Below are 14,132 nucleotides of genomic sequence, written 5' to 3'. Positions count from 1 at the left end.
TGTTTCAAAGGTGACAAGTAAAGTGGTTTTCATCTCTGCTAAATGAATCAGCAAATCACTTCCTCCTTCAAATGAGCGTGGCCTGGGCTTTTGCCCATACCCAAAGGCTTATCTCTGACTCCGAAAGAAGGGTCTGGAACTCTACTTATCACATTAAAATTGTAGGTTTGTGTGCAGCGGTGAATCACAGCTAGCTCCACAGCCTCCCTGAGTGGCACTAGACCAAATTGCAGTAAGTGCAGTCCCATTCACACAGAAAGACAAATGAAGACAGGGTTTGGATCTGCAGCAAATGAAAAAAAAAAAAAAAAAAAAAAAAAATCTCTTATATAACCAAAACATCCTTTGCACAAGGGCACATGCCTCATCTCCCCCTGTGCATTTTTCTGTGAAACAGCTGCCCAGCGAACACGAGGCGAAAGGAGCGAAAAGGTCCTGTGTGCTATTCCCTGAGCAGTGCTCGCCATGGTTAGCGTAGCAGTGAGGACGATGAGGGCTCCGAATTGCTGTAAGTCACAGGCAGAGGGAGAACACTGAGCGCGGGCTCAGATGTAATCCATCATCAGTCACCAGTGGATACCTTGACAGTAATGTGGAGAAAAACAACATCGAAGAGCACGGAGGCCTTTTCCCCACGGTCCACACGGACTGCTGTCTACAGGGAGGAGGTCTGAACAAAGACGTGTGTGCACTTGTGGAAAAATATGCGTGCGTTTCGGAAGCTGAAGTGAATTTGTGTGCACCTGCATTTCTGGAATATCGCTTGACTGGTTCAGAATAAACTTTCGCCTCAGTCCAAATGGGTTTCATTTTTCTTTTTTGAGCTTTGGGTGAGTGCGTGAAGAGAGGGACATGCAACTCCTGTGGGCGAGCCTGCAAGAGTAGATCCTACTGTACAGTCTGTGCATGTGCACACAGAGTGCGTATGGGTTCCTGCAATCCGTCTTCAGGGCTGGAGAAGTGTCAGATGTTCATTTGGTCTTTTTTGTTTTACTTTCATCCTTTTTTTGTCTGGGACTTTTTCCCCTCGGGCTCACTGGAAGACACTGCTGCCAGAAGGACTCAGATCTTTTACATACAAATTACAAGTTAAAGTTCTAATAAAATAAAAACTCAAGAAAAAAAAACGTCCTTACAAGTAAAAGTCTTAAATGCAATTGATGCAACATGAGCTATTATCAGCAAAATATATTTAAAATATTTTTTAAAGCGCTTAGTGCACTGCAGAGTTATGGCTCTTGATATATTACCACTTTAAATTCCCATATACTGTAGAAGCCAGTATTCAATAAATGACAGAAACTCAAATACATGGTGAGATCAAACAAATATAGGCTGGTAGCTACTACAAGTTGGGTAGAAAAGAAAAAAAAAAACATGGGTGTTTGGATGAAATTACCTGCAGTGTACCACAGCAGCTCCTGTGCCTTAGGCCTATTTCCTTACAGATAATAAAAGAGTAATCGTGTGATCATGTGATTTGTATTATAGAGCCTGACCGATTTATTGGTTTTATCTGCCTATAACTAATATATCGGTATCCTGGAGTTGAGTGTTTGAGCTTCACTGTACAGAAGGACATGCAGATTTTAATAACTGATGAGAGTGCCAAATTTTTCTGTGCTCATTAAAAATACGATTTTAAAGGGCAGGTCTGTAAACATGATTTGCTGATCATGGTCCAAATCAACGTACATCAGTACTAAATGGAAACTTTAAAACTCCAGTGCACATTCAACTGAGAATTGACCTGCAGTATGAGTCATCAGCAGTTCAGCTTGAAATTTTTACTAGTAATTTATTTAATTATTAATCTTTTGGGTGGAAAACTACATCAGACAAAAATGATTCAAGATAGAGTGTTTTATATACATCTTCCAACATGTCGGGGGGGGGGGGGCCTTTAAGTAGAATACTTCAGAGACCTGTGTGGCATCCGTGCTCCTTCCTTGATGGATGACTATGTGACATCCCTGCCCTCCATTTAGAAAAATTTAAAATATTTGTGTACTTTTTTACTTAACTTCAGCAACTACACATTGGAATACGAAATAAAAACAACAGCTTTGTATTTGGATGGAAGCAAAAACATTCTTAACCCTTGTAGCTTGACATATGTCAATATCAACCCTTGATAGAAGAAAAAAAAAAAACTTCATTAGGAAGTCAAAGACATATTTCTACACAGAATATGAAATGCTAACTCTGATTCATCTGGTTTTTAATGAGTCTCTGTGTTAAATACTGTAGGGGAACGCTGCTCCGCATCAATGCGCCCTCCTTCCCTCATGATACAGCTGCTGCAATCAAACAATGAACTTAAACACCTTCCGCATTACCATATTGTTATTAAAACGTAGGGATAATTTATGAACTTAGATATACAACTAATGATAATCAATGTAAATTCTTCAGTGCAACGAGTGGCCTGGTGATCCGTTAATAGGTTTAGCTCAGTCATTGACCAAGTTATGAATTATTCTGTCTAAGCCGTGTGCATGCTTCTGTTTACAACCTACATATTCACTGACCTTTTCTGCAGCGGATTTGATGCGGCTGATCAATTCTACATTGTTCCACACAAAAAAAGGTTATTAAAATTTCATCCCCAAATGCAGTGTGAGCCCCGCTGTAATGCAAAAGATTAATTTTCCGGCATTAGGTTGGCGTTAGGCTAATGTGAAGCGCTCTAATATGATTCACATTGGAGTGGGCCTCAGGGGCCAGCATTGCAGGCCTTCTTGATGCAGAAAGGAAAATTAATTAAAAACAATAATTGTGTAATTCTGCTCATTACTTTTGCACAGACAGTAGCTCTTTATCCTGGTGTGTCTTTTTGATGTATGTTAGATAGCAAGGTGCTTGCTCAAGGGGACAACTGCACGGTTACATCAGGCAGGTGTCGTGGACAATGTGATGAGGAACAGAAGGGAAGCCTGGATAAAAGATTCCTGTGCATCTGGGCTGAAGTAGAACTTGATAACTCTCACTCTGACAGACAGTGTATCTAGGACAGAAGACCACTCTATACCTCTTCCTCCCCTCTTTTTTCTCTCCACTTCTTCACTCCCTCTCTCAAGCCCCTGGACCATGCCAAGTCAGTTTGACTAAGAACATTAGGGTGTCACAGCTTGGGATTTGGCGTTCGCAATTCTATTAGGGCTACGACTCTAAACGCAGACGTCTTCCATTCCCTCTACCTCTCCTCCTGGCATCGCCTTCGCCAGCCAACAGATGCAGGTTTTTACATATCAAAGCTGTTGACTTGCCAGAGTCGTTCCTTCACGCCTCTAATGCTCTTTGCTTCAGAGGACTGTACCTCGGTCCCTTGATCAAGTTACTAAATGCGGCTTTGCACATGGCTCACCACCAAAGGCGGGTGGCTCACGCTGGGACCTGGAAATGCAGGCGAGAAAAGCATCTCAGAGGGATTGGCTTGTGCTTACACACCATGAGACAGGCCAAGAGAAAAAAGGGAGGGGGGCATACCGACAGGCGTATGGAGCAAACAACAAAAGCAGGGCCAGATTATGTTAATGAAGTCAATTCTCAAGCTGAGTAAGACGAGCAAAGGTCTATGTGTTTGGAAAATGTTGTCAACAGCGTGCACTGACATGTACACACGATGGACACGTTTGCCCGATATACTCTAAGTGTGTCAAAGCAATCTGACAACTCAAGTACGGAAAGTAAGGCTTTGATGCCAGGTATTAATAAGTAACACGAGTCTGACAAACAGAACTGGCTCTGAAGCAAGAAGCAGAATGATTGATTCATCAATGCCAAAGCCCAAATAAGTCTTTTCATTATGTGTTCTGCTTTGAAGATGGAGAACAGATAAAAGTGCTGCACAGCATCAATAAGTGTAGTGCAAGAGAGGTGCTTTATTAAAATAATACTTCATAATGAGCAATAATTGCATTCTCAGGATAAATTGTGGTGAAAGTTAGAGACAGAATGATCAAGATGGAATTGATGAGCTTCACTGTGAGTCCACCTATGATGCAACCACAAGCCAGGGCAAATAAATGTGTGAAAAATAATAGGTTTAATGGCGTGAATGCCTTTCAGCTGTGGCCTTGTAGTCTCGGCCTCCTCCTCCTCCTCCTTCTTGCCTCTTGAGGCATGTCTTCTCCATCTGACTGCCACTAACAACAGACACTCCCTGTAAGTGACCCCTGTCCACTGTTTTTGATACGGCGGGGGAACGCCGCAGCAGCAGCAGCAGCAGCAGCAGTGTGATAAAAGACGACCTTTCATGGCTGGATGTCACAGGAGAGAAATCTTGCCTGTGCCTTGCACTGTGAGACGGGTCATTCAAAGGCTGTAGACCTTCATGAGAATCGCTTCCTTCTCGAAAATACTGTAAAAGGTTTTCATTTTCAGCACTTACTGTATTATTTTAGATTTAACTGGGCCAAGAAAGTACATAATGAATATAAAACCCTGGGCTTTGGAGTTTTAGTATTCATTGCTCTTTCAGTGGCTAGTTAAGGTCACTGGAATTTATTGTCCGAAGGTTTTGTTCTTCCTCTCTTCCTTTTAGATCATTTGTCATACCAGACAGCGGGGCAGTTGTAGATTCAATATACTCTGCAGTGAAACAGATTTACATTTCTCCTTTGTGTTCTGAGATTGAGGTATAACTTCGTAAAAGTCTGCATGGCTTATTTTCAAAACCTGCGCAAGTTTTTTTCCACCAGATGTTCACTGAATGCAACTGGATCCTGTTCTTTCTGCACCATAGCTTTGTCATATCTCTGTCACAGTTTCAATATTTGATCTTTTTACAAGCACTGAATACACATTTGCAGCTAATTTATGATCAATGTGTAAACAGATACATTATGTCTGTAGATCCAATCCATCTCCTTCATCTCAGACTTTGGAGGAGAAGCAAGATAAAAAAAAACAGGAAGAAACTAGTTCAGCTATATATATGTAAATGTAGTGCATTATAAATAAAAAATGAAATGCATAATTAAATACTAATGCCATGTCAACTGATGATAAATATAGGGATTTTTGTACACTCGCAAATCCTCACAAATGTGCTTCAAAGACAAAAGATTCTCTATCAAACATAGATCTGGAGCTTAAAGATAGTGAAGCAGAGAAATGAGGAAGACATGTTGGTCATGTAGGAACATTTGTGCTCTGGCATCTTATTTTCTCTAGCAGCCACGATGTTGCCAGAACCAGACACAGGTGCATCCAACAGATAGTAGGGGTTAGTTTGCTTGTTTTTTGTTTAAATTGTTTACATTTCTTGAATTAAAGTGTTTTTTGCAAAGTGAAACAATACTAGATCAGAACCTATAAAGCCAGACGATGTATGAAATATTAGGGGGCTTCTAATTTGAAATAACAACTTGTAATTTGGCAATGATACAGGAATGGTGTAAGTTTATTACTCAGTCAGTGACGGACAGTTAATAGATTTGGCTTTGCTGTTGCATTCCAGCCAGAGAAGCATGTGCAGTGGTAAGATTGGATGGAATAGAAGAAAGGGAATGGATAAGCATTCTTATCTCCAAGGCACTCATAAATGCCAATATGTTGCAGTGTGCATGTGGGACACTGTGTTTGTGTTTGATTTCAAAGCTGGAAGAATGAGAGGGCTCCCCGGTGACACTGGCCACCTTGGTCATTCATGTTTCATATTTGACATGATTACAAACACACATGCAGGCACATACTAATGCACACCCACACCCATATGTAGCAAAGAGGCTGGCTACTGCTTTGTCTGCATGTCAGTGGCTCGATTCTCCTAAAGGCCTGCATGGGTTGCGTGACACAGTCACAGTATCCCAGCATCCCTGCGGGCAGCCTTCGGACAAGAAGGTCATCATCACTCCCCGCAATCTCAGGTGAATGGCTAGGGGCCATGTGGTGATGAGGAAGATGGGTTGGAGGAGAGGCAATAGACCCGAGGCCTATTGTGTAGAAGGAAAAATATCCACATTTGTTACGGTGGCCACTCAAACAGATTGCGTGTAACATACGCAACAAGACGAGATCATAACCTAATGATGAATGGTAGACCGTGTATGAAATACTACAACGCTTTTAATTTGAAATGAGGGCTTTTAATTTGGAACCAATGCAGCCTATTTCTTGCCTTCAATAGTTGGTGCTTTGCAGATGAACATGCTGCATATGTTGTTGCAGAAAATGCAGAAAGAAAGTGGTATATGGCCGGACCTTGTATGCAATGCTACAGGGCTATTCATTTGAAATGGATACAGGAAGTCGTGGCATTAAACCGACCAATTGTAACTTCATCAATCGGGCATACTGCATTCGATGAATCAACGGTGTAACTCTATCACTCAATCCTTCATTCAGTGTCAGACATTCACATTTACAGGGCCGACCCCCTGCTGTTGCGTTTCAGACAAAACCAGATTTCCATAAATGCTGAATAATTGTTGCTGTTGACAGAAAAGCTTCTGGGCATTATTTATTTGTTTTTTTTCCCTCCTGTAACTGTGTTGCTCTCAGAAAAATGGTAGACAGAATACAGTGTGTGCCCCAGCTGCTCTCCAAATGGAAGCGAGGTCACTGTGACCTATTACTGCTTGTGGCAGTAAGCTGCAGTCTGGTGAGAGGAAGCGGAGGAGAAAGCCCCATCATCAATTCATGTTTTTAAAAAGAGAAATGTTTTGATAGGCTGTTATTAATATATGGGTCATGGGCAACAGTTCAACAGGAGGATGAGGTGTGAACATTCAGCAGGTGTTTGACGAGTCAGCTTTTGGCCTTGCTGGGAAAAAAAAAGAATAACATCGGTTTTATTCTCTCAATTTGTTCAATCCCTCAGCACCCTCCTTGCATGAGGCAGCAGATCCACTGAGGGCTGCTAATTAATGAGGGGCATCTTAGAGTCTAAATCCTTTGTTTACTTTTTGGTGTCAGCATTGGTGCGTAGCAAAGCCACTAACCTTTGATAGGGGCTGTCATCACTGCATAATCATAATCAATTCAGCCAAAAATTCAACACAGTCTTCTTCAAAGCACATCAAAACTTCATTAATTCCCTTAACACAGCGGAGTGGGGGAACAGCTAAACTGAAACGTGAATGCCATAGCAAAGAGTACAATCAAAACTCCTGGAAAAAAACATTGAGCGTGGAATTTTGCGCTAATCCTTGTTGGCTACAACAGAACGGGGGCTGCTCTTGTTCCTCTTCAATCAAACTGTTGGTAGTTGCTGTGACGAGTTCATCTTGAATGAAAACACTGGCTGCGCTGTGACTTATAATTCAGTTTCATTGTTCCCACTTCAGAATGTGTTGGATATCTTTTTTCTGCTGTTTTATGTTTGACAAGTCTATTGACGAGGGGTCTAAAAACATCAACACAGAGCTTGTTAATTTCCGTGTATTTCACTGGATTTTAAGAGTGACATGCTGCTGCCCAGGTTCTTTTTAGATGAGGGAGTAACTGCGTAACTTGAAATGGAAGAATGTATGGATTAACTAAGTAGGCCATGAGGAAAACAATGGGAGCTATGAGACTCCATTTCCTATAATCACTTGCCAGAGAATGGTAAGCACCCTACACGGATCGCTTTCATTTCCTTCCTATCCGTCTTCCGTTCGGTTTTTCGGCAAAAACATCCCCAGTGCTTCAGTGAGTGACACCGCTTTGAATCCCTGGTGTTCATTCAAAATATTCCCTTCACATGTCTGTAAATGAACACAAAATGAATACCAGTGGGAATAAATTAGCCACTCACTAATTAGCTGCTAAGTCATCTTTGAATGTCACATCTTAAAGGAGGGGAAGGGGTTTCTCAATGAGCGGCAGTGGCGGAGGTTCAGAGGCCCGGGGATATGGCACGCAGTCTTTGGGTCTTCTCTGACATGGGCACACACACACACACACACACACACACACACACACACACACACACACACACACACACACACACACACACACACACACACACACACACACACACACACACACACACACACACACACACACAAACACACACACACACACACACACAAACACAAACACAAAGAAAGACCCTAACAAGTGTGGACATCAGTATCTAGAGGTGCTTCCTCTCAGACCTGACTGAGGGCACCGGGGGACTGGACAAATTTTACAGCCTTCACATGGAAATTGGATAGGCGTCAATGGAAAGAAATGGGTGAATGTTCCATTTTGGTCACACTGGAATGGCACCCATGATGAATAATTACAGTGCATAAAATGAAAATACATCAGAGTAACAAATGATGCACAATATGTAGAAACATACAATGTTTCACGGTTACAAATCGTACGTCAAAATGCATGCACACACATATAGAAAATACAAACAGTCGGTCTACTCACATTGTACGATCAGCTCCACCACAGCCTCCCGGGGCTTCACGTTGAAGCCGTTATACTGGCTGGTTTGGCAGCGGTACGAGCCCGTCATCTCCCTGGACACATTAACAATACGCAGCACGCCGTCATAGCTCTCCATCTGCATACTGCCGTCTGGCATGGGCGCCTCCTTATCTGCTCGCGACCACAGGATGATGGGCTTGGGCTTCCCTGAAACAAGGCACTCCAGCTCCACTGTGTCACCCTCGCGGGCCACCAGGGGGGACTTGCCCCGTGGGACTGTCAGGTTGGGGGGAACTAAGAAAGAGAAAAACAAAAGAGGGACTGATATGGGGCTCTAGAAAGTCAGCAGGCGGGGTAAGAGGAAATGGTCGACTCGGGGGAAGAAGTGGCGAAAGAGGTATGGAAGGGGGAAGCGAATGAGCATCCAAATTGCAATGGCAATGAAGTCTCAGCAACACACACACAGCTTGTATGGAAGGACCATGCGGATATTAGCAGCATTAATGGCTCACAGCTTGGACTAGACAGTCTGAGCATGTAACTCTATGTAAAACCATCATGGAGGGCAGCAGTGAGGAAGATTAATGTCATCAAGCAATGGCAAACAATGAACAATGCAATGAAGAGCTGACAAGCAAATGCACTTTGTGACCATAGCAGACAAAGAAAATAATCCATAGTAGTCCTTTTCAACCATACACAGAACTAAAAGAATAGGGCTCAAAATTTAAAGTGTCTTTTTGCACATCCCTGTTTGCACTCCCATCACATTTGAAGAACCATGAAGATTAGGCTAATTAGTCCAAAAGGGATTAGTCTGAGGCACATTTGTCATAAACAAGGAATCAACGCAGTCATTGTACTTTAAACAACTGTACTTGTACATGACTGATGTTCAAGTGGATTTATTAAACAGATGCAAAAAAAACAAGCAGAGTTGAAAAAGAGCAGAGTTAAAATTAAACTACAACCAGGAAACGCTAGATTTATAGCTTAGTTTATTTTGCTCTTTTACGACGAGTCTACCAGCTAGCAATGCAACTTTACTTTACTAAGCTCACAGTGGGGACATTTTTGTAACCAGGAACTAACCAGGACATTTTCTGAAGAACCCATTCAGTATACCATCATCTTCATCAGCAGCAGCAGCATTGTCATTAAAATCAACACTGCAACAGTATTCTTACTTTTGTTTTTACATTTTCATCATAATATTCAACATCGTAACACACTCGCATCACTTTCTCATCATAAAACTCTTTTTCAAGATGTTTTCCACTGCTAACATCCTCTTAACATTCACACTTGCATCATTACCATCACTCTCTGCCCTCCTCCTCCCGCAGCTACTTAGTCTCATCCACCACCATATAATTCAGAGCATTTACAACAGAACCCTCCCAAGGGTGATTTAGTATTATTACTGCTGGCCATGTAATAAAATATGACCCAAAAAATATTTTGCCTTTTTCTAACAGATATTTTAGGGCCCGGTTGGTTGACAATTGATACGAAAAAGTATAAAATGAAGAGGAAGAAGCAGAAAAATAAGAAGCAAGAGAAGGAGAAGAAAATAATGCAAAGTGCCAAATTGATGGGAATATGTGTGTGTTTCCTTGAGCATGTGTGTACGAGTACAAGTACGAGTGTGTGTGTGTGTGTGTGTGTGTGTGTGTGTGTGTGTGTGTGTGTGTGTGTGTGTGTGTGTGTGTGTGTGTGTGTGTGTGTGTGTGTGTGTGTGTGAGCCTTCATCTGTTCTAAGTTTGGAAAGCAGGAAATCTAGCAGGTTGGATCAGGCAGTCTGGTTCCTCATCAAGCCTGCTGGCCAAGTAAATTTGTTTAATTAGTAAACCTGGCAAATTGCACCAGCTCCTAGAGTGCTGTGTGTGTGTGTGTGTGTGTGTGTGTGTGTGTGTGTGTGTGTGTGTGTGTGTGTGTGTGTGTGTGTGTGTGTGTGTTTGTGTTCATGTGGTTTTGTGTGAGTCCAAACCATCAGCAGACTCCAAGACTATTTTGTAGCACTGCTCCAAAAAATAGTTAACGGCCAGTAATTCAAGGAGTAAAAATCTCCTCAGCAATGATGAAACCATGCCTTTGCTTCCCAGATGATTTTCGAATCACTGTCATTCTGCCCAAACAATGCTGCAGCTGGAATGGAGTCAAGCCACAATGAAGTTTCGTAGTGATGAAATCACGAGCAATCTGAAGAGAACTAAACACAGTCCAGCTAGACTTCGTTTGACCTAATTTCTGTCTGGGTGAGAAGTAAGAATCCTGCTGTCATTTCAGTGCTCCAATTATCTGTTATTGCTATCATCTGGTAGAAACAAGGGAAGCCCAACATGCACTTTTTCTTCTAAGGTTGTGTCAATCATATCACTAAAAAAGAAAATAATAACTTGCGCCGAAAGTATAATTAGCTCGTTGTTACTATTGTAGGTAATGCATTGAGACAATAAATATTCAAGAAGAGGTTTAAAAATAGAGAATTTTCTCAATCATGAAAACCGTTTTTAAAATTCAACAAGAACAAAGCTGCAAGATAATTTGTTTTACCCTCTTAGAGTCAAAAGAAACCAGCTGACAACACCAACAACACCTTCTAAATCATTATGATGAATCTGTCAATAAACAAGTCCCTGTTTACACATCCAGCAGGTACAGAGCCACATTGGCATTCATTTGGATTCATGGGCCATGAAACCAAAACCATGTGCTGAAAGATGCTAAAATGCTCCAAGAAGCTGGGGGAACGACAGAGAAGGGTGATAATTCTAAGTCATTTGTCGTCAGCGTTCAGTACTACAGTATGTGAACAACACTGTTTTGATCAACATTAGCACTGTAACAACAGCTGGAAAAAGTAATGCATAAAAACATTGGTGTCATTGGCATGGAATAATGAAGACTGGTCACTCACAAATAGGGACTGTCACTGCTGTTTGGCACCAAAAGAAATCACTATATTATTTCCTCAGCAACAATGACAGCGGACACTCATTTCATTCTCACACGTTTGCTGATTTATATTCACACAATGTCTCGGTTGAAGCAGCCAGGTGTCAAGTGCTGACACATTTCTTTCTGCTGCATATTTCCTCCACTTTCCTGAGCATTTCTTTGGGTCCAAACAGTGAAGTGGTGAACTGACAACGACAGGACAGGAGGGGAGCAGCGAGGTTCCATTAGCGCGTGGTGGAGAGGTGCATTTGCAGAGCTGCCATCATTACACCTGGCCTCTCCACTGCCCAGATTAGGCAGGCAATTACAGTTGTCTGCTTATTGGGTTTGGCAGCACAAGTACTGGCTATCAGCTGCCATTGTCTCTCTCCGCACCATCATGGAAAAGCAAACATGCACACAGACACACGTGCTTGTTTACTCCGTATTTTATTCTCTGTCTTGCTCTCCCTTTCCGAGTGAACACCCTGCCTTTGTGTGTGAGACTGACCACTGAGATGGTCAGCGTGGCAGAGAGCCTGCTACTGGTCTTCACTGTGCTCTCATTGTGCCAAAGCCATCCAAATGCCAGTGATGCCTGCAGGGCATGCCCGCTGCGTGCGTATGCTTGTGCAGTGTGCATCTATGTGGTTTTATGTCTGTGTGTGTGTGTGTATAGCTGAGTGTTTCTTCTCTCGCCCACGGGTGACACCAAGCTGTGATCCTGCCTCAGTTCCTCAATGGGATGCTTCTAGTTGTTGTTGAACGAAAACACTGCGTTTGCGTGCGAGTGTGTGTTTGTGTACTTTGTGGGTTTAAATCGGGGCTGGACCTCCTGGTTTGGCCTAAGTACTGCCACACATCTCTAGGGCCTCAGCTGGAATGATCCTCCATGTGTGCAGGCTGATAGCTGGAGCCTTTCAGCAGGATCCATCAGTGCTGCAGCAGACACAGCACAGTGAGAGCTAACTGCAAAACGTGGACATTTCTGTCACTTTGCATTTTCTTACAGCGATGGGATCCAGAGTGGTGTGCAAAAATGTCTTTGAGAATAAACATTCCCACTGCCCCCTTTTCTGGTAAAGTGCTATGACATCACTCCCCATCACCATGGCAACATAGCACCCTCTACTACTGCAAGTCCTGCAGAGTGTGTGCCAGTGTGTGTTCAGACAGCTTGAGGCCAATGAGTTGGTCACAATATGACAGGACTCTCTGTTCCTCTGAGTCCCAGACCTCTGAGGACAGGGTGAGAAGTCCCATAGGTCCACTGTGGACATGTTTGTGAAACTGTGTGCGTTTGTGTTTGTGTGTGTGTGTGGCGAGGTTGCATTTCCATCATGAATTGCTGAAGTGTAATAAATATCCACAGATGTGTTAAAATTGGCTTAGTCCACTGCAGCGACTCACTACTTACCACACTGACATACTACAACGTGTGTGTTTTGGAGCTCTGTGCCAATCCCCAGTGCTTTTGTAACTTATCTCACAAGCAATCTCACAAACCCCTCCTGAATTCTCATGTCTTGTGATTGTAAAAAAGCAGGCTTTCAATACTGATGCTCTCATGGGTTGCACTTTGATTTGTAGCTGCGATGCTCTCTGTATTGTTGCCCCCTTTTTTTTTTTTTTTTTTTTAACAATTACCTAGCAGAGTAAAACAAAATGCCTGGTTTAAAAACGCATAAATACACACCTCCGGTACCACCTGCTGTCAAGCAGTGAGCAACTCCCAGGGAAGGACCAGAGTTTATGTACATCGCTCAAGGGGCTCTGACAGTGGTTAATGAGGGAGGGAGAGTGTTTCTTACTCAAGTTTCCCTCCCAGATTCTCCCAGCTGGACAGGGAGGTGATTTCCCAGATGGCCACCTCCATAAAGTATGACTGCAGGTGGTGCAGTTGAGGCTATGGGCAGGTAAAGCCAGCATAATGTGCTGAGTTACACTCGTCTTATTAACATATTTTATGGACTTATATTTATGGCACAGATATACTTACAGTCTCAGCTTGGAGTAGACTTCTGCCTGCTACCCACTGATTTCCCCAAACTGCCACAAATGTACATGTCAGTGTTTACAGACTACAGTTGTTCTTTTCACTGACAGTTTCTGCATCTACCGTCTACCTCAGAAACATCACAGGTGTTGTGCTGACGCCCAGGCAGTTGTATACATCCTGCTAGAGGTAGCACCACTGTGGCATCCATTGTTGTCATATGGCATATTTCTGAGGACAGCATCACAGCTGTGGGACAGCTGTTAAACCCCTTCATCTAAATTCACAGCTCACTGGACTTGATTCTGCACCTCTACTGGCATGTTAATCCAACGCTGGAATCTGCTCTGTGTGTGCAGTTCAGTACTTCATTTTTAAAATTTAGAAGTGGTTACATATACAATACGTGCTCAAATAATTTTTTTTCCCAATTCTTTTCAGTAAATTTAAGACACAGACTGCCCAACAGTGCACATGGGGCTCTGCATTTAAAGAGTGGCCTCTTTTTTTCAGTCTCTCTAACACAAGAACAAAAGTGTACGGCACATCTTAAACAGTGTGTTTGTCTTCTCAGTGCACACTGGAAACGTTAGCTTGTATGGCTAACTAGATTACATATAGTAGTAACCAAGTATTACTTTCAAGAGTGTAGTGCTTCCTGCATTAGTTTGTGGAGTTATAGATTCCATTAAAATAACCCAGTTCACAACAAGCACACCTACTGTGTAGTATCTCCCCTCTGTCTATAAACTGATCCACAATAATATGAGAGGTTAATAGTAGCTCTTTCTAGCTCTTTATTATAATCTGGGAATTTTACACTCCAACACTGTGCACAAGA

General features: G+C 42.5%; 1 protein-coding gene across 2 annotated transcripts in view; it reads right to left on the bottom strand.

The window, feature by feature from the left end:
- Positions 1 to 14,132, bottom strand: part of LOC138631335 (MAM domain-containing glycosylphosphatidylinositol anchor protein 2-like) — a 184,579-nt gene that overhangs the window by 52,361 nt on the left and 118,086 nt on the right. Inside the window, exon 9 of one of the 2 annotated variants that reach the window (XM_069716190.1) lies at positions 8,356 to 8,676. In XM_069716190.1, coding sequence (XP_069572291.1) covers positions 8,356 to 8,676 — 321 coding nt within the window. The remainder of the gene's footprint in view (positions 1 to 8,355; positions 8,677 to 14,132) is intronic. The other variant, XM_069716191.1, reaches the window with a different exon arrangement.

This window comes from Brachyistius frenatus, unplaced genomic scaffold (genome assembly GCF_029030835.1).
Source record: "Brachyistius frenatus isolate BFR_SWC_R1_liver_20210118 unplaced genomic scaffold, ASM2903083v1 Contig_153, whole genome shotgun sequence".
Lineage (NCBI taxonomy): Eukaryota > Metazoa > Chordata > Actinopteri > Embiotocidae > Brachyistius > Brachyistius frenatus.
Note: the sequence above shows the minus strand (reverse complement) of the source record. Positions and strands in the feature narration are given on the sequence as shown.